The sequence below is a fragment of the Leishmania martiniquensis genome, chromosome 34 (assembly GCF_017916325.1).
Source record: "Leishmania martiniquensis isolate LSCM1 chromosome 34, whole genome shotgun sequence".
In the NCBI taxonomy this organism is placed as follows: Eukaryota; Euglenozoa; class Kinetoplastea; order Trypanosomatida; family Trypanosomatidae; genus Leishmania; species Leishmania martiniquensis.
In genome coordinates, this window is record NC_090169.1 from 1,588,849 (window position 1) to 1,611,978 (window position 23,130).

The 23,130-nt window shown below is 58.9% G+C and overlaps 9 protein-coding genes across 9 annotated transcripts; all 9 read left to right on the top strand.

Moving 5' to 3' along the window:
- Positions 1-453: 453 nt before the first annotated feature.
- Positions 454-1,974, top strand: LSCM1_02431 (uncharacterized protein; the record flags this gene model as incomplete). The annotated part of the gene is made up of 1 exon (XM_067320014.1): positions 454-1,974. One exon carries the CDS (start codon positions 454-456, stop codon positions 1,972-1,974), a length of 1,521 nt encoding a protein of 506 aa, XP_067175389.1.
- A 550-nt stretch (positions 1,975-2,524) lies between these two features.
- On the top strand, positions 2,525-2,836 carry LSCM1_02432 (uncharacterized protein; the record flags this gene model as incomplete). Its single annotated transcript, XM_067320015.1, has 1 exon — positions 2,525-2,836. The coding sequence occupies one exon, from the start codon at positions 2,525-2,527 to the stop codon at positions 2,834-2,836; it is 312 nt and encodes a 103-aa protein (XP_067175390.1).
- A 1,611-nt stretch (positions 2,837-4,447) lies between these two features.
- Positions 4,448-5,455, top strand: LSCM1_02433 (uncharacterized protein; the record flags this gene model as incomplete). Its single annotated transcript, XM_067320016.1, has 1 exon — positions 4,448-5,455. One exon carries the CDS (start codon positions 4,448-4,450, stop codon positions 5,453-5,455), a length of 1,008 nt encoding a protein of 335 aa, XP_067175391.1.
- Positions 5,456-6,323: 868 nt separating this feature from the next.
- On the top strand, positions 6,324-7,316 carry LSCM1_02434 (uncharacterized protein; the record flags this gene model as incomplete). The annotated part of the gene is made up of 1 exon (XM_067320017.1): positions 6,324-7,316. The coding sequence occupies one exon, from the start codon at positions 6,324-6,326 to the stop codon at positions 7,314-7,316; it is 993 nt and encodes a 330-aa protein (XP_067175392.1).
- Positions 7,317-7,979: 663 nt separating this feature from the next.
- Positions 7,980-9,236, top strand: LSCM1_02435 (uncharacterized protein; the record flags this gene model as incomplete). Its single annotated transcript, XM_067320018.1, has 1 exon — positions 7,980-9,236. The coding sequence occupies one exon, from the start codon at positions 7,980-7,982 to the stop codon at positions 9,234-9,236; it is 1,257 nt and encodes a 418-aa protein (XP_067175393.1).
- Positions 9,237-9,983: 747 nt separating this feature from the next.
- LSCM1_02436 (uncharacterized protein) lies at positions 9,984-12,011 on the top strand (the record flags this gene model as incomplete). The annotated part of the gene is made up of 1 exon (XM_067320019.1): positions 9,984-12,011. One exon carries the CDS (start codon positions 9,984-9,986, stop codon positions 12,009-12,011), a length of 2,028 nt encoding a protein of 675 aa, XP_067175394.1.
- Positions 12,012-13,802: 1,791 nt separating this feature from the next.
- LSCM1_02437 (uncharacterized protein) lies at positions 13,803-16,523 on the top strand (the record flags this gene model as incomplete). The annotated part of the gene is made up of 1 exon (XM_067320020.1): positions 13,803-16,523. One exon carries the CDS (start codon positions 13,803-13,805, stop codon positions 16,521-16,523), a length of 2,721 nt encoding a protein of 906 aa, XP_067175395.1.
- A 1,747-nt stretch (positions 16,524-18,270) lies between these two features.
- LSCM1_02438 (uncharacterized protein) lies at positions 18,271-20,340 on the top strand (the record flags this gene model as incomplete). Its single annotated transcript, XM_067320021.1, has 1 exon — positions 18,271-20,340. One exon carries the CDS (start codon positions 18,271-18,273, stop codon positions 20,338-20,340), a length of 2,070 nt encoding a protein of 689 aa, XP_067175396.1.
- A 1,383-nt stretch (positions 20,341-21,723) lies between these two features.
- LSCM1_02439 (uncharacterized protein) lies at positions 21,724-22,491 on the top strand (the record flags this gene model as incomplete). Its single annotated transcript, XM_067320022.1, has 1 exon — positions 21,724-22,491. The coding sequence occupies one exon, from the start codon at positions 21,724-21,726 to the stop codon at positions 22,489-22,491; it is 768 nt and encodes a 255-aa protein (XP_067175397.1).
- Between the last annotated feature and the right edge of the window lie 639 nt (positions 22,492-23,130).

Consider the following 23,130-nt stretch of genomic DNA (forward strand, 5'->3'; position numbering starts at 1 on the left):
GCCCGCGGTCCCTTGGCGCCCACCGCCCCTCCTCCCCCTTGCCCCTCTTTTGTCTTCCACTGCAGACCACATGCGCCCGTGTTGCTATCGCCGAACTGAATCGCCCAATTCCCTTCGAAGGTCGTCCGTGTGGGCTTGTACAGCATCCACGCGAAAACCTTAGCGCTGCTTCCGCGCTTGGTGACATTCGGCGTCGTCGCCGATGGGTGTGAAAGGGGCGCCCATGCCGCACATGTATGCGCGCTCGGCGTCCTCTCTTTGCCTTTGGGATGTGCCTCCCCCTCCGTCCCTCCCTCTCTGCGACGCGCACGCGCTCCTTCTCATTGGGCACTTTCGCCTGCTGCTTCCCCCCTCCGCGCCTCTACGGCCCAGCTTGACCCCGTCACACCCATCACCTATAAACAGCCACGCTTGCACACAGGAAGGTGGGGCTTGTACGCCCACTGTGCCTCCATGGAGCATCTCATAGCCTGCCCAACTGACGCGGTGGTCTATCCGTTGCATGTCGTGCAACGCCATAAGAAGACCATCGGCATCGTCAGTGATGCGGCCCTGGCGGCGCTACCCATGGCTGGTGGCAACTGCACCTATCAGCGAGTCACCTCTGCCGCCGAGCTGAGACAGCTTTTGGCGGATCCGCCAGCAGCCGAGGTGACGTTCAAGTGGTGTGCACGTGTCAGCATCTCTCTGTCGCGCACGCTGAAGCGTCACTGTCTCGTTGTAAAGAGTGCTTCACGCGGGATCGCTGTTTCTGCCCTTCTCGAAGGGGACCCGAGCAACGCTGATGCCGCAGAAGCGGTCTGGACGGATGTGGAGCGCCATGCGGATTTGTGGAAGACTCCGTGCGCCGGTGCCGGCACTGAAACGCTGCACGTGCACATGAGAAGCGTGCCGGAAGTGCCCGATACCATTTCCTGTTCTCTCGACGACATGCCTAGTGCCACCGCGGAGGGGCCGTTGAGCAGCTGCGTCACCAACCGCGTCCTTCTCGGCGACTCGCCTAGCGAAATCGTGGCCGAAATTCGACAGCTCTTCGGCCGGCTTCTGGGTAGCGAAGCGGAGAGCCTTACTGGCACGGAGGTGTGCTGGCCCGCGTGCATGCTCTTCCCTGTGAACGTGCACACCCGCGACGATGAGAGGCGTCGTGCAGAGCACACGGCACTGCTGCTTCCACACCAGGGCCTTCTGCGCCATGAGGATGCCATCCAAGCATGGTCCGCGTGGGACGACCTGCGGCGGCTGCACGAAGGTAACAAAGCTTCTGTCTTCCGCATCGGTGAGGCGTGGGAGCGGCACCTCGTCACCAACCCGCACCGTGAGCTCGCGCCTGCATCCGCGCCGTCTCTTCCCGGGGCTGAGACACTTTTGACCAATGGCGACTACGACTATTACCACTACCGGGTGGACGGCTTTCGAGACGATGGGTGGGGCTGTGCCTACCGCAGCCTGCAAACAATACTTTCGTGGCTGCAGCACGCAGGCCTTGTGCGTGCCCCCGTCCCGTCCGTCCGGCGCATTCAGGAAATTCTGTGTCAGGTCGACCCCGATAAAGCGAACAGGAAGTCCTTCGTCGGCTCGTGCGATTGGATCGGCACCTTCGAAGTAATGCTGGTGCTGCAGCACTATTGTCCAGGGCTGGAGTGCACCATCAAGCGTCTGGAAAGCGGAAGCGACCTCGACACCGACGCTTCCGCACAGTTTCTTCTCGCCGAGCACTTCCGCTACCCCCGCGCCTCCCCAGTAATGATAGGGGGCAGCAGCTACGCGCACACGATACTCGGTGTCCACATAAATGTCCATACGATGGAAGCGCAGTACCTGATCCTTGATCCGCACTATTCCGCGAACCCGACGCAGCTCAAGACGGCCATAAAGAAGGGCTACGTGGGCTGGAAAAAGGCCTCGACGTTCTTCGAGGCAGGCAGCTGGTACAACTTGTGCATCCCACGCGTGAGCATGTTGGATCCGCGGTGAAGCGGAGAGGCGCCAAACAAAAAAACAGCGAGGCTGCTCTGCCTCTTAGTGAGCGACGCAAGTGTGCGGCTGTGAGAGTGATTTGCTTTTCACACTTCACAGAGCTTCTCCACGCACGATGCCGAAGAATAACGCAGCCATCACCTGAATCGGAGCGCGAGACGCACCGCCTCAACAAAGGACTCACCCGCGTGTCTGCTGCACAATCACGTTGGCCCATGACACCGTTTTCTGTGGCGCGAGTGCACCATTCGCGCCCCCCGCCGCCGCAGCCGCCTCTCTACTTACCTCCAGCGTTTGTAACTTCCCATGCATTCTTCTTCTCTACTGCGTACATTCGCACGCTAACGTCTTCGTGGCCACTCTTACTCATCCACGTCCGCACGCGACCCGGTCGTTTACGTCTGTCGTCCCTGTCACGCGGCGGCTTTACGCGTTGGCTTCCTGTCTTTTTTTTTCTCTTTCTCCCTTCACTCGACGGCGAACGACGAACACGTAAGTTCTTCACTCATCTCTCCTGTGTGTGTGTGTGTCTGTGCCGCGTGTTGTCATGCTCCGCCGTGTTGCCACCAAGAAGACGATGGCGGTTGCGGCGCCCTTGCTCGCCAGCAATCGTGCGTACAACATGTTCGTCTTCAAGAACCCTGTTCGCCGCCCTCAGCTGTCGGAGGAGGAGCGCGCCAAGGTGAAGATCAACTACGCGGAGTGGCCCGAAGAGTTCCGCGACTACGACCCGGAGGACCCGTACAAAAATTCGCCCGAGATCATCGAGGGGCTCAGCAGCTGGAACCTCTTCCTTTGGGGCGTCGAGTGCGCCTTCATTTATCAGTTCTACGAGGTAGTCTTCCCCAAGAGCATTTAGCCGGCAGGCCGCTGCCGGCAGGGAAGGTAAGCAAGGAGGGCGAGAGAGGGGGGAGTCAGGAACGCACACCAGCGCTGAACGCGCAACGCTCGGCTGTCTCGCCTACTTTCGAGTAGTTCCAAGGTGGTAGTGAGCGGCGAGGCTGGCGTGCCTTTGTGCCTCTGTGGTGTAATTGCTCGAAGTCTTGCATGCCCAGCGCCCGCTTTTTTCGTTCTCTGCCCTCTCCTCTCCGTGCCCTTTGTAGGAAAGCGGCTTCGTGGGCGACGCGGAGACGCAGCGATAAGACACATCAGGTTTAGGAAACGGATGCGGTGTGATGTCGCTGAGAGCTGAGTCATGTATGGGCGCTCTTCATGTGCTCCAGCGCGCCTCTGTCTCACTGGAGCCATGGTGTCCCCGCACCTCAACCGTCGATCGGCAGCGGCACGAATGTGTGTGAGGCACTATCAGCTTGAGTTTCCTGCGTCTCTTCGTCTACATGATGCTGCGATGGCGTCACGCGCTCTCTTTCCTCGACCTCTCTCTATCTGACTGCCAGTATATCTGTCCGTCTCCACCTCCGTGAATGCGTGCATGCGTGTGTGTTTGTGTGTAAGCGAGTGTCCATTTTTTTTAAGTAGGAAGACAAATCGATTCCTTAAAGAAAGACAAAAAAAACGCTTGAAGGGATCACTCCCCGCAGGGGCCATACGCCACTGTGTAGGAAGGGGAAGAGTGAGGATGTGAGGACACTTCAGGCCCCTCCCACCACTGGAACACAGGGAGAAGCCCTTATCCTGCGCAGACATCACTATTCACTCCTTGACGGGTGTGTCCTCCTCCGCGATTCACCAAGGGGCGTGTGCGGCGGGCTGCTCTTTGGTCCTGACAGTCGAAGCGGCTTCCTCGTGCCGTGTGGCTTCTCTCACACACACTCTGCCGCACTTCAATGGCCTGTGTGTATGTCTGTGTGCCCGCAAGACGGTCGCTACTATGAGGGTGTCTGCTATGCTGTGTCGCTCATGTGATGCAGAAGCGCTTGCTGCTGGATGGCGTTGCCTCCACCCACTCGACGTGTTGGTGGGCATCTTTTCTTTTTTACTCATGTCTTCCACACTTTTTTTTCCTCCCTCGCTTCCATTTGCTCTGGACCAGTGCCTCGCGTCTAGAGGAAGGGGCCATTCCTTTGGTGACAGTGCACAACTCTCGACGGGCCACCCGCGCCTGCAGGGCTTTGTGCGTGTGTGTGTGCGTCTGCATTTTCTATGTAAGTACTTGCTGGCGTGCGAAAGAGCGGCACGGCCAGTTGCGGAGGTCGACGCAGCATCTTTTCGGCCTCGACCACCAACCTGGCAACTCCGGTGAGCGATTGGCCACTTAGTGAGGTGACAGTAGCGAGGAGGTCGCCGTTTTTTTTGTTGTTCCTGCTCGTCTCCTCGTCTCTCTCTTTTCCTCTCTCCACGTGTGTTTGGATGCCGTATGAAAACGGTGTTGGTGCATTTTTTTTGTAGCCCCCCTCTCTGTCTCTCGCTCTGTCTCTTCAGATTGGCACACGCGTCGTCGTACCTTCCTCCCCTTTGGAGGGAAGCGAAAAAAAGACCTATAGCGTTCTCTTGCACACATCAAGGGGCAATGATGCGCCGATCTCGCTGCGCGACGGTCCCGCAACGTCTGTTAGGCACTGCTCTTTCGTGCGACCGTCATTCTCGTGTCATCGCACCGCCACGACACCCACTTCTTACGAGCACGAGGCAGCTCTGCATGGGATCCACTCGCGTGTTTCACGCACTTCCACACAGGCCACAGGCTCCGCCTCTCTCTTCCTATTCACACTCCTCTGTGAATGCGCGTGGGACGGGCTGTGAGAAAGCCGCGCTGGAGTCGCCACCACCACCACCGCCACCGTCCTCTGAAACTGCGGTAAGTTCTCCTGCGGTGTCGGCGACCGCCCCTGAGGAGGTGGCAGCATTCAACAGCACAGGGAACTGCAAGACAGAGACAGGTTCGAAAATGGCGCGAGATGCCACCTCTGCGCCACTGCCGCTACCACCACTGCTGCAGGATAGCCTTCTCCGGCGCCTCCTTGCCTCGTGGCAGCAAGGCGTGGTGGCCAGCATCGGCGCCGTGATGGGTATCGGCTTTCTCATGTACTTCTTGTACACACCAGTGAAGGAAGACACGGTGCACCATACGGCAGTGGTCGCATCTGAGGCACTTGCCGACGCGCGACTTAAAGGGCAGGCGGTGCAGCTCTCCAAGGATGTGGTACTGGAGGTCCTGCGTAATCCCCAGTCCCTGGACGCGACTGTCGACGTCGTCGTCGACCTACTGGCGCGCGAGGAGACGAAGATCGCCGTCTCCTCGCTCCTGCAGTCCTTGTTCGAAGACCACTACACGCAGGAGGTAACGAAGAAATTTGTGTTGCGGGTGGTGCAAGACCCTTGGATTCAGGACCAACTGCAAGTGATTACGGAGGAGCAGGTGCGCAAGCTCCTCAACAACGCGGGCGTCAAGACCGAGCTGTCCAAGTTTCTGCTCAAGTCGGCGCTGGACTCGCTCGAGAAGCCGCAGCTGCACTATGAGGTGGCAAAGGCCATACGCCACTCTGCCGCATCGCTCGTGAACTTCTGGTGGAGGTAAGAGACTGTCGCGGAGGCCCTTGAATCCCTTGTGGGCGGCGGCTTCGAGCGGATTTTTGTGTCGGGGAACGCCTTATGAGGTGAGTGGAACAGGGGATTAGGGAGGCTACTATGCTGATGGTTATGCGGGGTCCTCTCCTCCTCCTCCGCTGTCTGCCAGAGCGCTGCGCTCGCGTCACTACCGGGCCCACGGCGTCTCGAGTTCGTCTTCCGTTATGTTTTCCCCTTCTGCTCCTTTGCCTCGGTGGCCTCAACCTCTTCTCTGCGTCGCGGCAGCAGCGGCGTCAGAGGCATTCGCGCGACCCTCTTTTACACCCCGAAGAGGACGGCGACTGTTCTGTTTCTCGGACGCCGTATCGAGGCGGCACCTCTCTTAAACTTCTTCCCGCGCCGGCACACTCCTTTGCGACTTTCATGGTCTCGTGTACGACTACGCGGGGTACCGCTGCGCTGGGCGCGATCACCTGCTCGCAGCGAGGCGATGTTGCAAGTGCGACGTAGAGTTACCGGCACCAGTCTCGCCCTACTCTCATTCGCTGCGCACATGTACCTGACGCGATGGGCAACAGGGTACTTCAGCCCCGACTCTCAAACGGACATACACCTCACTCACCCACACCCACATCCGCACATACACACATACCAATACCGCGGCCCTGTACTTACTTTACCCTTCACTTCTGTCCTCTTCTCTCCTGTCCCGCGCGCGCGCGTGTCCGTGCAAAGTTTCATTGAGCTCTTTGTAAAGGTGGCGAGCAAGCGACGAGCACCATTCGTTTTCTCAGGAGAGGCTCAGCGCACAGAGAGCTCCGCCCCTCCCTTCCCGAGAGGAGATTCTTTGGTCTTGTGGTGATTGGCTGCCGGCACCGATGGCGGATTCGACTTCATCTTCAAGCCCGATTGTGGCCGACTTGCATCTCAAGTTTGTGCACCAGCTTGACGGCAACACGAAGTGGAATGCGCAGCACCTCAAAGTAAACGGCGTCTACTGGGGCCTCAGCGCACTTGTGCTGCTTAACCGGCTGGACTACAAGCCGGACGACGTTGTGAATTTTCTGCTGTCGTGCTACAACAGCGACGGCGGCTTTGGCGGCAACACGGACATGGACTCTCACCTCCTCCACACCATGTCCGCCGTGCAGCTGCTGTGCATGTTCGACGCCGTCGAGCGTATCGACGTTGAGCGAACGGCCCACTGGATCGCGTCGATGCAGCTGCCAGACGGCTCGTTTCAAGGGGACGAGTGGGGCGAGGTGGACACGCGCTTCTCCTACATTGCCCTCAACTGCCTTCGCTTGCTGGGGCGCTGCGATTGCATTGATATCGAGGCGGCCGTTCAGTATGTTCTAGAGTGCCAGAACTGGGACGGCGGCTTCGGCGTTTCTCCAGGCGCGGAGAGCCACGCAGGCCAGATCTTCTGCTGTGTGGGTGCACTGTGCTTAGCGAACGCACTCGATCGCATCGACAAGGATCGCGTGGCGGCGTGGCTGGCAATGCGCCAGCTCCCCTCTGGCGGCCTCAACGGGCGACCGGAGAAGAAGGCAGACGTTTGCTACAGCTGGTGGGTAGTATCGTCGCTCTCTGTACTTGGTCGCACCAGCTGGATCGACAGGGAGGCCCTGTTTCGGTATATCCTCAGCTGCCAGGACACGGAGGACGGCGGCTTTTCGGACAAGCCGGGCAACCAGCCGGATGTGTATCACACCTTCTTTGGCTTGTGCGGGCTAAGCCTTCTCGGGTACGACGGGTACAAGCTGAACGCCATCAACCCCGTGTACGCGCTCTCCTATGACGTGCTGGATCGTCTGAAGATCGCACCGGAGTATGGCTCACAGATTGGGCGACGCGCGCCGTCATTATGACGGGATGCGTCGCGCTTCTCATAGCCAAAGGAGGACGTGGCGTGATGGCGCGCCCATCGGGGCACGACTTCTCGCGCGCGCTTCCCTCTTCGATTTGTGCTTTTATGACGATTCGTGCACCACCCACAGCATGGAAGACTCTAAGAAGAAGCACTAAAGCGCCACATCGCTGAGTGGCGACGAGTGCGACGAGGAGATGACATATCTGAGGTGTACGTGTGTGTGTGTGGGAGGCGCGGAGGGGTGGAAGGGGCACAGTCGTCCCAGACCACCTGCAGCCTCGCCTGATGCTGTTTGAGCGTAGTGTTTTTGGTGAAATCGATGATGCGCTCACGCGCGCAGAAAGAGTCGCGTGGCGGCGCGCATTCGTGTGCGACTGCTGGCGCCCGGGCTGACGGAGGGAAGAAGAGAGCGAGAGAGGGAAAGTTGCTGGAAGGTAAGCCACCCCACCTCCAACGCGTACCGCTCGCTCCGTTTACTCCTCTCCGTTGCTCTCATCCGTGTGCGTTTAAATGCCGCTACTTTGAATGTCCGCATTAACCTGCTCACGCGTCCACCCCTTATCCCTCTTCTCTGCACACGTACACAGCACTGCGAACGCGACTGATTCCTTGTCCCTGGTGCTGAGTATCGCGTCAAAGACTGTACTGATCTGGACGTGCCATGCCGTACGGACGACGGCAGCTGGGCAACATTTTGCGGCACTGGGCGAAGTTGTCCATCCCTGGAAGTAGGGTAGCACCTTATCGCCTCTTCTCCACGACGCCTTTGACCGTGTCTTCGAGTGCAGCGTCGTCGCCTGTGGACCTCTCCTACACATGCCATCTGCTGGACTCGATTCGTGGGGAGCAGCAGGCAGACACGGTAAAGCGCAAGCGTGTCCGCGGCGCGGTGCGAAAGATGGAAGCGACCCTAGTGGATAGTTTTGCTGCAGCCACCATGTCTTTGACACCTCAGCAGAGGCTGGACCTCATGGTTCACTGGCTGCGGAGCTTAGCAGCTGTTGCGAAGTACCTCTCGCGCCGAGAGGACTCCCCTTGCACACCCGAAAGCGTTGAGGTCGACCGCTTCTCTCCTCGCTCGTCAAAGCGCGTTCGCCACGAAACGCGCGAAGGTGAGACCTGGTCGGGTGCCTCGCCATTCTTCTCTCTTCCAACCAGTGATCTTCTGTGCGCCTGTCTACGAGAGTGTGCGATGGCAAACCCGCGAGCCGGACCTGATGCTCTGCGCGAGTTGCTCCTGTGCGCCGTGAAGCTCGAGCTTGGTGAGGTCGAGGTGCTTCAACACATCGTGCACGCCCTCACGAGGGAGGATGTCTGTCGTCTCCAGACACCCTCGGAGCAGGTGGAGCTTCTTAACTACGTGTCGCTCGCCGTGAAGCGATGTAAGTTGCCCCTACCACCTCTGAATCGTGTCCTGAGTGCCCTGCTCGGGGCAACGCTAAGCGCTCGGGAGAACCTATTGGTGCTCTCCTCGATTCACCGCCTAAAGCACACGCATGCAACGGATGTGGTTGCCGTAGTGTCACGAAGAGCTGCCAAGCAAACTGGCACGTACAACTTCAAGGACGTGGTGTATGGGCTCGAGGTGGCAGCGCTGCTTCCTGGTTGCACTGATGTTTTTGTGGCCAGTGTCCTACTGCGCGCTGGCGCGCTAGCGCCTCTGATGTCTCCGAGGCAGCTGGGCGCTGTATGCAAGTACGTTGCGTTGCTCAACACCTCCCGACGGAAGAACGCCGTTGCCTACTCGTGTGGAAGGGAGCTGCGCTCCCTTGTGCCCTTGCTGGTAGAGCGGGCGGAGAGGCTGCTAGGCCAGTTCCGTCTCCACGAGGCGCGCTACGTGCTCCGCTGCTTCCGCGAGCATAACGTGCGCCACTCGCTCATCTTTTCCCGACTCACCCCGATTGCTGCCGACGGTTAGGCTAACAACTCAGAGGGGAGGTCGGTGAGTGGTGTGCCGTTGTTTGCCTGAGCTTTTGTTCTTGACATGGCGGCGGATGCGGCGCGGTGCTGCAGCAGCAACGGTCGCAGATTTGAGAGAAAGAAGAGGTGCACCTAAGGGTATAGGGGCGCGGGCACGCGACCGCTATGCTGCCTGCTCGCACACGCGCACGACACCTACTCGTGGATGTGGAGCATCGGGAATGGGTCACTGAAACAGCTGCCCCTGATATCCGCATGCAGGGATGCACAGGGGGACAGAGGGGGCTACGTGCCCTTGAGTCTCTGAATTTTTTTCACCACTTTGTCTGGCCACCCCCCACCCCCCACGGCCGATTATAACGTGCTCATTTGTGGACTTATTGACGGATTTGTTCCTCCATGTTCAGATCAGCACCGATCCTGCGCGCCACTGTCATCCACGGGCACACTCCTCCCTCCTCCTCGTCTCTCTTTCGTCCCTGCACCCCATTCCCTCCCCCCACGAGTGCACCATTTTCTCCACGATCACACGCACTCAAGACTTTCAACGCGTACACCGCCCTCCTTCGCAGGAGTCGGCGCCGCGCTAGCGGGAGTGAATCACACGAAGCAGCCCATCCACCAAGACCAACCCCATCCGCACTCGCCGTGTCACCGGCACACCTTCTCGAAATCCATACAAGCGAAGAGGTCTGGAGGCTTTTTTGTCGTGCGGGTTCGGAAGCAAGAACACGCAAACGAGCCCATGGACAGCACTGTCTCTCTCTCCGCCGCGTCTGCCGAGTCGGACCCCCTCCTCGCCCGGCTGCAGGATGCTTACACGCGACAGAAGCGCCAAGTGACTGCACAGAAGCGCAAGAAGGTGGATGCCGAGCTGCAGGCAGCCGCCGCATACTGCAGTGACCTGCCTGTGAGTCTCGAGCTTTTGTCTGAAAGCACTGTTTCCCTTTTCAACGAGCTGAAGCAGTTGCTGGAGTGCCGTCATGAGCAGTGGAACACTCCACATCGCGAGGCGGAGCTGCTGCAACGCATTCGTCAGCAGACCAACCGGGAGCTTCGCGAGTGCATGTCATTCATTGAGGACGGCTACACCTCCGGGTTCCAAAAACTTCTCCGCGAGGGCCGACTTCAGGAACGGAGGGAGTCGCTGCTGCAGGCCGCTGCGCCGACGTCGTCGACTGAGATACCGGCAGCGAAGAAGATGCACGACGCGGCAGGCTCGTCGCCTGAATCCGTGTCCAAGACGGTAGCGACACCTGCTCATCTTACTGTGAGGGAGGCGCTGTCAGCGTCCTTGAGCCTCATGGCGGAGTCTTTGGCAGTGCTGCTGCAGTGCGAGGTGGTCCGGGTGTACTTGTACGATAGTCACGCGCATCTACAGTGTGTCGCGCAGTTCCCCTACCGTGCTAAGCACGCGGACCCAATGCAGTCAAGCTATCTTGCCATGATGTCAGTTCGCGAGGTTCACCACATTGTGTGCCATGAGCGCTTGGTTGTAAACGGGTCGCTTAGCAAATCGCACGGCACGGGCGACGGCATTGCCAGCGCTGGTGTGCGAGTGGTCGGCAGCAGCGGGGCCGTCAGCGGGCTGGAGGACATTCGCACCTGTCTGCTGCTGCCCATCTTCTCCCCAGAAGGAGCAGGAAAGCCGTACGGTATGATGCACGCTGTCAACAAGCAGTGTCCAACTTCTCTCGGTCTCGCGGCGGATGACTCGGCGGAAGCCGCTCATATCGGCTTTACTGTAAACGACGAGATTCTGGGCTCGAGCGTCGCTCGCGTGCTCGGGACCATTCTGAGCCGCTACCCGGTGGACTCCTTCTTTGCCTCAGGTGTGGGCGAAAAGCTGCGCCGCACCGCTTTTCCCGGCGACGCGGAGGTGCGAAGTCTCACGGCGCATCTGTCGCCTGTCCTCGTGGACGAAGTTCAGGAGGCTGTGGAGGTTGCTCAGCGCGCTTTGTCTGACCTCACGCCGATTCTCGTGCATCGAGTGCCCATGGATGCTATTTATGAGGCTCGCACCGCGGCAGGTGAGGTGCGGCGGCGTAAGCTGGCTGTTCTCGGGCCCCGCGAGGGCGCGCTCTCTACCGTCGAGTTCAACGTGCGCTGTATGAACGAGCTCTGGGAGAGCAGCCGGGCTGACAACGTGGTGCTGCATAAGCAGTACCGCGCCTTGGAAGAGCAGCAGCATCGCACGCGACTGCTCTTGCGCAATCTGCTCGATGGGGTGGCTGCTGCACGCGCGATGCCGCTTAGCGCTGAGGTGGCGCAGTTTCTGCACAACCTCGAGATGTACGGGCGAAGCGAGCGGACGGAGCGTATGGCGACGTACGTATCAGAGCAAATTTTAGCTATTCCTCCCGTCGCCGTGCGCGGACCAGGTGCGGCAGGCTCGCGCCGGGACAGCCCCGATCCGGGAGCGGGCATCTGCAAGGAACAGCGCCATATGGATGACAGCGAGGTTCATGCGCTGCGCAACCGCCACGCTCGCCTCAACACAGTGACGCCCGCGTCACTACACTTTGATGGGCCCAGTGGAGTTCGCAGCTACACATCCGACCCAACACAGAAACGCGAGCAGGTGCGCTTCATCGACGAGCTCTGCCGCCTTGCCACGGAGAAGCCGTCGCTGCCCTCAGGCCGCAGGGGAGATTGTCGCCGGCTCGCAACCCCGAGCTCAGTTTCCACCGTTGCCCACGCGGCGGCCGCGAGAGGTCGACTGCGCGGGGTGAAGCTGAAGGAGTACCCTTTTGAGCGTCCTTTCAAGCTCTGAGCGCGAGAACGGTGACGCTGACTTCCGTCCATCTGCGCGGCGGGGTGCGCGTGTGTATATATCGCAGAATTCAGGAACCGGCATTGACTCACAACGGTGCTGTCGCAGCAGCGAGGGGGCCGAAGGTCGACACTCCGCTGGCTCCTTTATTTATTTATTTCTTCTTTCTGTGTCGTCTACTGTGATGTACATCCAACCGCGTTTCCGTCTGCCATGAGGTTATATGCGAGCGTGCACGAGTGGGTGTCGCACCCCTCACCTGCAATTAGGGGAACGCGCGGGGGCGCATCTCCGCGCGTGTTACTGCTCGCCTTTTTTCTGGCTTCACCTTTCCTTTGCATCAATCGTCTGATCGCGCGCGCTCTGCCTTCACCGATTATCCCCCTCCCCCCCAAAAATCTGAAAGCCAACGACGTGGCTGTCGTGCCTCTCGCACGCGTGCCAATACGAGCGAGCTGTACACGTAGACACAAACACACACCCACACACGCACTGACGTGAGAGGGCATTCGTGTCATGCGTGCGAAAAGAAGCGGAAAAAGAAAGGCAGCGCGAAGCGCATTTTACCACCCCACCCCTCACCACACTCCGTGAGGCAGTGGGGAAGGAGGGGGGCGGCTGTGTATGTGTGTGTGTGTGTGGGGGGGGCAGAGCATTGGGGTGCGGTGGATGGGAAATGACATTGTCGCGCATCAAGTTTCCGCGGCTGCTGACAGAATAAACTTTTGAAAGCGTCGAGGCGCCGTTGCCAGTGTTCCTCCTCTAAAAAAAAACATACGAATCTTTGACAACAGCGCATGCACTTCTGCTGGCCCACTCTCTCGACGGAACAGGTCCCCCCCTCCCCTTCCCTCATCTTCTCGCTGACACACAAAACGGCCCCACGGCAACCTGGCCTCTCTCCTACCCTTCACGTCCTCCTCGCCCTTCTCATGCGCATAAGTGCCGAATACCGATTGCACTGCGTGCGCGTTTCGCTGCGCTCATTTTCTTCTATAGCGCTCAATAAGTGCGTCTGTTGTGCGTGTAGTTTGCCGCCCCCTCCACCACCGCCCTCTCTGCGCACGGCGTCGGGTATGGCTGTGGCACATTTCTCGCCAAGTCTTTGCCTTTCAAGCTGTCAAAAATCTGTTACGCCGCTTCTCTTCTTATCTCCGCTCTTTTCACATCGACGGACCGCGCGAGTGGTGTGGCTCCGCTTTGGCCAACGCGCGAGCGAGCAAGAAATTCTTCTCGTCTGCATTACCTGCCGCGAGTGCGTTGCCGCTTGCAGAACGACGCATCTCTATTCATCCGAGAAAACGGCAGAGGAAGACGCTACTGCTTACCTCGGGGGCTGTCGCAAACACGGCACATTCAAAAGTTCGCGCCCGGGCAGCATACCCAGCCAATAAACGCTGAGGCCATCAGCCAGGGGCCCGCGCGTGATTCTCCCGTCTTATACACGCACATCGAGTCCTACATATACGAGCACGTAGGTGGAGGCAGCACGACGCACACCACAGCCGCGTCTTCTCCTCGCGCTGCCCTCTGTGCTCAGCTTCCATTCGCTTTTGGGTTGCCACAGGGTGCTCTTCTCTATTCCTATTCTTTGTGCCGTCTGCGCGCGCGTGTGCCTGTGTGTGTTTGTGTGTGGCGGATGGTGACGGAATCTGTCGGGCTGCCCCCGCTTCCTCCGCCCCATCCTCTAACCCATTTACTTGCCCCTTGCTCGCCCCTGTCTCTCACACGCCGCCGAGCTCGTCGCTTCGCCTCGCATCTTGTAACGACCGCCGCAAGCAAGGGGACAGAATGCGCTCCGGATACGTCGGCATCTACAATCAAGGTAGCACGTGCTATCTGAACTCGGTCATACAGGCCCTCTACCACCTCCCTGCCTTCCGAACCGAAATGTACAACCTCCCGCATGTTCAAAAGGACTCGGTCGCTCTCGCCCTACGGGACGTGTTTGCGCAGCTGGAGGTTCGCAACCGCAACACGACAACGACGGAGCTGACCAAAGCCTTTGGCTGGTCTGCGCAAGAGGCGGCGGTGCAGCATGACGTGCACGAGCTGATGCAGCAGCTCTTCGACAGTCTCGAGACGATGCTCAAGGAGACACCGAAGAAGGACCTGATCCGCGACCTCTTTGGCGGATTGATGATCTATCGGTCTCGTGCAGTAGACGGCGCCGAATACCTCTCTGACCGCCTCGAGGACTTTTACGACGTGGAGCTTGTTGTGCAGAACAAATCAAATATAGAAGAGTCGCTCCGCGAGTTCTCTTCAGGGGAGCGGATCGAGGGCGTGTGCTTGGAAGTGGGGCCTGGCGCGGAAGCGACGCCGCACACGATTGAGCGCAGCCAGCACTTTCTTGACTTTCCCAAGGTGCTTTTGGTGCACCCGAACCGAGTGGCGTTTGATATGGAGACATATGAACTAGTTACGCTACGTAATGTGTGGAGCTTTGATTTCAGCTTGTCACTGGCGAACTACGTCGTCGATGATGCGTCACTGAAACTGGACAAGGAGAGCCAAGAAAAGTGGAAGAAGATTGGCCGCCGCACTCACCTCGGCGCTAACTACACCCTGCGCTCTATCCTCACGCACGCCGGCGATGCCACCATCGGGCACTACTACGTGTACGTCAACTTTGAGGGGGAGTGGGTGCGCTTCAACGACGAGGTGGTCGAGCCGGCAACGGAGGAGGTCGTTCGCAAGTCCGCCTTTGGCGGGCAGTCTATTCAATCGCGCTATCGCCTCTTCGACAATGAGCGCGCGTCGCTGCTCATTTATGTGAACGATGATGTGAAGGCGGAGGTGCTGAAGGAGACACCGCCGCCGCCGTCGATCGTGGAGGTGGGCCGTTATCTTGAGGAAGAGCAGACGAGGAAGGAGGAGACGCGCAAGATGAGCTACTACGTCTGCGACAACGCCGTCGTGGACGTGCTCGATGGCGTGTACGGGGCTGCCGACAAACTGCAGCGTCAGATAACCGTTTCTCTCTCCCCTGGGCAAGACGAGGTAACCGCCTTCGTGCATGCTGCCGCAAAGGAGCTGCAAGTGACACCGGCGCAAATTCGCGTCTTCTGCCGTGACCGCCACGGGCTCACGCCATGCGCCGCCGCCGAGTCGCTTTGCAGCTCCTACGACTCCTACTACTACCCGCCTCTGTTTGTCGACATCGCGCCGCCGCCGGCGGAGGAAGATGCGGCCTCGTGCACGACCGCCACCGCCACGTCTGAGCCGTTCATCGCGTTCCTCCGTAACGTCGAATCACAGCACGACCGTGACGTCCCTGTCACGGTCGTCCGCTCTATCGAGGAGCTGCAAGCGATAATCCCGCGCGATGCGGTGGTATACGAGAGCCGCGGCGGCCCGCAGTATCTGAACACTATTACAGCCACGAACCAGCTTGTGTGCGGCGCCAACTTACTCGTCACCCACCAGCGCACCACCCACGATGCGGTGCGTGGGTACCTTCAGCATCGTCAGCTCGTGCGCACGAAGGTCTACCTTTACGACGACTTTACCGCCGAGCAGACGGAGCTGTTCGAAATCCACGTTGCCGACTCCACTCCGTACACGACGCTGCAGGTGGGGCTCTACAAGATGATGAAGGAGTCCCCGAAAGGCCTGCCGATCCCGCCCTCCCACAACCACCTTGCGTTTTTCAAGGGAAACGGTAAGTGCAACTACGGCTTTGCAATGCCTATGGCAGCGTCGCTCACGATTCAGTGGAACACGTATCATCATACCCTCCGAGACGTATGGGGCTGCGTGCAGCATGAGCACAAAATTGTCATGACGATTCTGCCCATGCCGCTCGAGCAGATCGATTTGACGGTGCTGGTGACTTTCAACGGCGGATACAACAACTTGCCGCACGTGTACGTTCCGCTAGAGGGAGGCAGCGTGACTTTCCGTGAGCTAATCGAGTTGATGGTGCAGCAGCTGGGTCCACGTCTACGGGCAGGCACCACCGCCGGCTATGAGCAACAGCTATCTGGGCAGGCACGGCAGCTACGGCTGCTTCGTGTCCGACGAGGCGAGCTGGTGGAAGTTATCGAGGAGCTGGACGCTCCGATCGACCTCGAGTCACGCGAGGACATTGTCCTTGACAAGTTGTCCCCGGTGCTGCCTGGCTATCAACTCATTAACGTGCTCTTCTGCCGCCGTCGCTCAGGTGAGTACTACTTTGGTCTACCCACGAACATCTGCGTTAACTCCACTCTCGAGGAGCAGGGCGATGTCTTGCTGCGGCGCATCATTAAGAAACTTGGCTACCCGGATCAGGAGGAAGCGATGAAGAAGTGGATACTATGCGTAATGAACGTGAAGTCGCGGAAGACTCGTACCGCGAGCAAGAAAGAGGTCCTGGCAGATCTTGTCAAGGAGGTCGGCGGCGCGCCTTTTGTGTTCGTTGTGGACCGTCCGCAATGCTTACGCCTCGACGGGGTTGAGGAGGAGGATCACCGGCCGGAGTCTCTCGTTATTAAGTCCACCTCCAAGACAGACCTCTCTGCTATTTAGAGACGTGGTGGCGCGGCGGTGGTCGGCGCTCCCTCTGTGGAGCGCTCTTCTGTTTTCTTCGGTCGCCGCCTTCTTACGCTTTCGGTATACAGGTGTGTGAGCGTTTTCTGTGAGGTGTGCGGTGCTCGTTCGATGATGGTCAGTGTACATCTTGGGCTCATCCGGCACGCATCCTGATCGCGTTTTGTTATTCGCGCGACAGATACCGGCGCTTCTGCCTTACTGGCGTAGTCTGAACGCCGTCCGCTGCGGATCAAAGCAAGCGGCCCACCGAGGCTCGTCTTGCGCCGTTCGCGCAGCGCGTACGGGGCGATGGCTCGAGCAGAGCCGGGTAGGACACACCGTTCAAGTGCGTAAGCAGGCGGTTCCTCCTGGAGAAGCGCGATTTAGCCGTAGTGGGGCAAAGACGGGTGTGAGCTGTGGCGGTGTTCGCTCTTCTATTTGGGGCTCGACGTCCTCGTGCCCAAAATGCTCATGAGAAGGAAAAAAACAGATGACGGTAGCCGCGTGAAGGCGGAGGGACTTGGGGATGTGGCGGTGCTTGCACGCGTTCTGCGTGACGACGTAGTGGGCGAAAAGGTATCAGCGCTTTCTTGAAGGCGAAGAGCGTCAGAGGCATTGCCGCGTGAGGGAAGGGAAGGGTAGGGGGCATGCTCGCGTGAGGGTGATGCACTTGATGGACGCGAGCTGCTCTTACCGCTTACCTTGCGAGCAACTCCCCGAAGGCAGACGAGGCAAAGCGGCTCCGTCAGCGCTTCCCTCACGTACTCGGTACATGTTGTGTCGCTGTGACGGCAACGAGGTCGCACGCGCTCAGACTGTTAGTGCTGTACATGAAGTGAATTCTTTTTTTCATTGGTGTTTCTTTTGCCATCCTAAGGGAGGCCTCCTGTCGGCGGATGCCATGCAAGACGGTCTCTCCTCCCCTCTCCCTCTCTCATTCCTCTTTTCCCATTCGCAATGCGTTTCAGGTCGGATTCGGACCGGCTCGAAGACGGATGCGGGTGCAGAGAAGAGGTACTCGCCCTGCCCCTCTCTCTCCCCTCATGAACTGTGACAGATACGCCGTCTATCCGTGTATGGGTGGCGGCGCACTTGTGCTGTGTGCGTCTGCGCTCCGTCTTAGGTCTTTCCCTCTTCTCAATCTCCCCCCTTCCACGTCCCACCTCATCCTGTATGGTCCCATCCCACCCTCTGCACCTCTCGCACTCGTTCGCCGGAGCACAGAGCTGAGAGGAGAACAGAACCCGTCGATCCAGACGGTAGCCGAGCAGAAAAGAGCTGCCCGACCGTGTGAGAGAGACGGTGAAGGGTGAGGGAAGAAAGGACGCACGTGTGAGGACCGCAGGGCGGAAGCGCCATGCGGCTTACTCGGTGCTTCTTCATGGGCCTCACGATCAAGTCAGCGGGCGCTTGGCAACGCGGTCGATGACATTTTTTCTCACTGTGCTCATGCTGCACCTGGCAGCGGCACCGCCCAAACCTCTCTCCCTCCCTAGCTCTCTCTCTCGATGTCTACGCGACGATCTCCCTTCTATTTTCGCTGAAGCGCGCAGCACTGCACCCGGACAAGTACGACGCTCTCCTGATTGCGAGGGCGGCCAGCTTTGTTGTCTCAGCCTTCTGGCTTTTCTCTTGAACTCCCGAAGCACCTCGCCACACGCCTCCCTGCCGGCTCGTCCTCCGACTTCATAGACTTCCTCACCCTCGGCATAGCCCTTTCACCGACCCAACCCGCCTGTCGACGATGCCGCCAAAGGCTAAGGCGGCGGAGCCAAAGCCCATGTCGAAGAAAGCGCTCGCGCTGCAGGCCGCACTTGACAACGCCGTAAAGGAGGCTCAGAAAGCCTACAAGCAGCATGAGCGACTTCGGGCAAGCGCTGATGAAGTCGAGAAGAGTCACCGCGAGTATTTGTTCCTTGACGAGATCGTCACCCGGGAGCGTCTCAAGGAGGAGAAGCAGCGCTATCGTGCGGCCGTCGCCGATCTCAAGGTGGAGGAGCAATTTGCCTTCGCGACGTACGCCAAGCACGATCACTGGGAGCACATCGCCGAAGCATCGCGTTTGCCGGACGTATACAGCGAGGCGGACATCAACGACTTTCTCAGCAGCTGGAGAAGTCGGCAGGCCGCCAACGATCAGTTTGTGCCAGAGACTGTTGTTGTCGCCTCCCGTGCGCGAGACGGCACACAAGATACAAAGCTGATCTTTGTTCGCGGTGAGCAGCGGTTGGCGCCGCAGAAGCGTCAGGCGCTCATGAAGGAGGAGCTTCAGCAGTGCTACGACGCGTATGAGCTAGCTGAGAAGATCAAAGATGCCCAGGACACCTACCGCTCGGTCGGTTTCACAGCTCTCGCGCACAAGACGGCGCCGTCGGCTGCCGTGCTGGAGGAGGTCTATCTGCAACTGCGCAACACATTTGATTTCGTGTCCACGCATACGTTGCGCTTTTACGACCAGATCATCAACACCGACGATGGCGAGACTGTCATGCGCACCGCCTCCGCAGCGAACCCCGTCATCAAGTTCGGATTATGGGTCAAGACGAAGGATGTCACACGCAGCTTTACGTCGCTTGTTTTTTCAGACATCGAAGTGCGACTTGACCCGAAGCAAAACTCGCTGCCGAAGCTGCCCAAAATGCTCGGCCTTAGCAAGGAGAACATTGCCGTACGTGCAGTGCAGCTAGCCTTTGACCCGTACTCTTGCTATCGCTCACGCTGCAGTCAGTACTACGCACTCGGCTGCACCATCAAGATTGACCTCCTCACTTTTGACGAGCGACCACGGTACAACGGGGAGTGGCTACTTCGCGAGGAGACGGACGAGTCGCACAGACTTCGCGTAGAGGAGTACCCGCCGAGAACCGCAGAGGCCCGTGTTGAGGACCCGGCGCTGCGCATCTCCTTCGAGGTGCCGCACTGCATTGTGCTCCGCCAGCCAAGTCTCTTTATTGGCAAATGGAATCAGGAGATGTGCGAGTGGGAGTTGTGCAGTGGTGCAACGCTGGGCGCGCCATTTGGCCCCACTGCACGCTTCACGGAGAACCCGCGGCGCGCGACGTTCATTGCCTCCGAGCTCGCTCAGTTCGCTGTGCTTCACGAAACTGTCTTCGACGCCCTCTATGAAGGCTGGAGCCTCAAGCCGTTTGACAGCAGCCGCATCCTCTTCACGCTGGAGGGCCGTCGCCGCAACGACACGACCGACCGCGAGTTTCGCTTTCTGCTGGAGGACGCCACGTGCCGTCTTCTTTCGCCCGAAGACGAAGAGCTGGCGGGGCTCCGCGCCGCGAGCTGGAGGCCGGCGGTGCTGCTGCGCAAACTGAAGCAGGCCGGATTCAACTTTCTGGTGCGTGATGAGGAGGCGTGCTTCCTAGAACGTGTCCTGCCAAAATCGCGCCAGCTCGAACAGAAGGCGTATGCGGATATGGCGCAGTTCAGTCAGTTCTTCACGCTCGCCAGCTCGCATCACAACAAGCACGGCGAGGACGCCGACATGGCACTCTTTCGCGTTTCGAAGCGCTGGCTGCGGCCGGGCGAAGCGGATGAGACCTTCGACATTCCGACATCTGATGATTTGTGGCACTCCGTCCGCTACCGCACCGACGACTGCGCCTTTGCTTGCTTCACTGAGATGGAGCAGACGACAAATCTAAACCTTCTTGAGGGCGCCGAGACGCATTATAATCTGTACGGGCTCCTCACGCCAGTGGAAGGGGAGGAGACGCTGCGTGAGCATCTGCTCAACACAAACTACCTACTACGGCGGTGCGTTCTTGAGTTCTTGCAGCTCGTCCGCCCGCTGACATGGGGCTGAGCCCTGAAACAGAGAAAGTGCTTGCAGAGACGCGAAGGGTACTCTGCCGTCGTCTCTACGGCAGGAGCGGCGGGCGCTGTTATGTGTGGGGATGCCGGTGAGGGGAAAAAGGGAAGGGGTGGCGAGGAGGAAAGAGGGAGTGCGACTGCAGGTTTGCGGTAGAGCGGCAAAGTGACGGCCAATGTCGTTGATCTGCTTCGCACCTGCACACACACGTACATACACACGCCCTCTCCCTCGCATGTTTTTCTGTGTCTTCAGCGAGAGGGCGACGCCCTCAGCTCTTCTTCCGAGCGCATCAGTTCTCCCTAAGACCACCACTGCGAAGGACACAGACTGCTGTCTTTCTTTTTCGTTACACGCATGTACACTAAACGCTTTTTGTTGGCGAAAGATGGACTTCTCTTTCATTGTCCGCAGTGACTGTTGACGACGGGAGAAGTAAGCGAAAGAGGAAAAGACAGTCCGCTTGACGGAGGTGTCCTCAGGCGACAGGCTTGCCGTCCGTTGCCGCTCGAGGGGTGCAGGGTAGACAGCTTGTGTACCGTGAAATGTCTCGTGCGCTCACGGAGCCTACTGCGAGATGCCTTAAGGTCCACGGAGGCATAAGATGCCTATCCTAAAAGGAGGTGGGAAGGGCAAAGACACTTTCACTGAGGGGCTGGCTCGAGCAGCTCTCGAGGCCGCATATAGAACAGAATGGCGTGCGAAAGGCTGCTGGTATGCAGAGTGACACACGCAGCACGGGCAACTGGCTCACATGCACGCCCCCTCCCTATCTCCGCATTCGTCGACATCGTACGGCGTCTCTGTCGCACCATTTCCTTCGCTTTTTTGTGGATACTCATTCCTTTTTTTGCTGCCGCTTCCCCCACCCCCTTTTCGATGCCCTGTGACGTGCGGGCGAGCGCCACATCACGAGCACATGTGTGTGCGATTACGCTTACTGTAAGCAGAACAGCTGCACGTTATCCACGCCCCGTTCACAAAGAGAAGGACGCGTGCGTCGCCAGAACAGTCCTTGTTGTCTCATTGAACGACTTGGTTTCTCGCAGTGGACCGCGGAGGTCTTCGGGGGAAAGCACTAGTTGTGTCGTGAGGGGTCTTACCCGGCTCAGGCCACCGTTTTGCTCATGCAGAGATGCGTGTGTGGCGATCACGCGTCCAGTGTCATCGGCTTGAGTGAGTTGTGTCTGAGAGGGGACGCTCTGTGCTCCTGAGCGAGCCTTTTTCCTGTCTGCCGCATCCCTCACTTCGTGTCATTGTAACCCCTGCGCTTTGAAGGCGCCCCCCCGGTATCGTCTTCTCTCCCGTCGCGCCTACCCCTTTCATCTAAGGGTGCAATACATCTCTAATCTGCGTTGAATTTGCTCTCTCGCCGCCATGCTCCGACGCAGCGTAGTATTTGGGGTGTACAAGCGCTTTGAAGGCCACATTTCGGGTGACAAGGGGCACATGACACTGCAGCAAGCGTGCACCATCTTCGGCTACCAGCTCGACGAGGAGTGGACGAAGAAAGATATAAAGAAACGGTTCCAGAAGCTGGCGCTGCGCTTTCACCCCGACAATGGCGGCACGGATGAGCAGTTCCTGGCTCTCAAGGAGGCACAGCACCTGCTGTTGACGCATCGCCACGACCGTGGCGCCGACAGGGTCACGAAAGGAGCGATGAGCAAGGGCGGAGCTGGTGACATTCACTTTCGGCGCATGAACTACGACAACCTCACAAACACAATTCATCGCCAGACAGCCGACATGCCTGAAAATCGCTCGTTTGGTCCCCGGGACTTCGCCTTTTTTTTGGTCTTCATCACGGCGGCGCTGCTGTATTACTCATATAGGACATACACCACGCACATGCAAGTACTGAGGAGTCGCTGGAGCTACTCCGAAGACGCGATTCGCGTGGACTACTCGGGTAAAGCACCCTCTTCGGGTTTATGGCACCCTTGGGTCGCTGACGTCGAGGTGCGCGACCGCATGGACGACATTGCTCTTCTTCAAGGCAGTGTGAGGCGAGAGCTCATCGATGAGAAACGAAAGAAGGCGCCTCCAGAGTACACACCTTGGCAGTCTGGCGGACCGTTTGCGCGTCACGCAGGCCGAGCACGGGCACCTGAGGCTGTCGATGATGCACAGGTGCTTGATTGAGCTGCATCCCCGCAGGGCAGCTTAGAGTGCTGGCCGCATGGCGAGTAAGGTACCACTCTGTGTCCTTCTCCCCATGAAAGGCGGAAGAAGAGCGCTCGCCACATCGCCGGGCGAACGCGAAGGAGAGGAGGACGCGGTGGGGGTAGCCGACATTGCAGCGTCTTCGTGCTAGGATGAGTGGGGATGGTGGTGGTGAGGGGTGGGGGACGAAGGGATGGCCAGGCGGCACTGTTACGACCGAGAGCGCGCGCGACTGCGAAGGTTTCCCTGAGACGTATCTCCGTCTTCGCACTAGCGGTTGTATGCGGGCGCGTCGATAATGCTGCTTGTTGCCCGTAGGCTCGCAAATCCGCTTGTACGCGACTCCTACTTTGACCCACATACACAGAGACAGAGAGAGAGCGGGGAGGGGGGGTACCGTGCTGCTCTTTTCGTTGCTTGGCTCATGTCGGCTGCCGTTTTTTTTTTCGCGCATCCGCCTGTCCTTCATTGATTTATGAATTTCTCACAGCTGACACGGTTAAGGTTGACGCGTTGATCTACAGTCCCTTTACGGGTGTACGCGCAAGGGCAGACGCTGATGTAGCGCTCGGGGAGGGGGGGACGGAGAAGAAACGTTGCGACCGGACCAACTTCAAT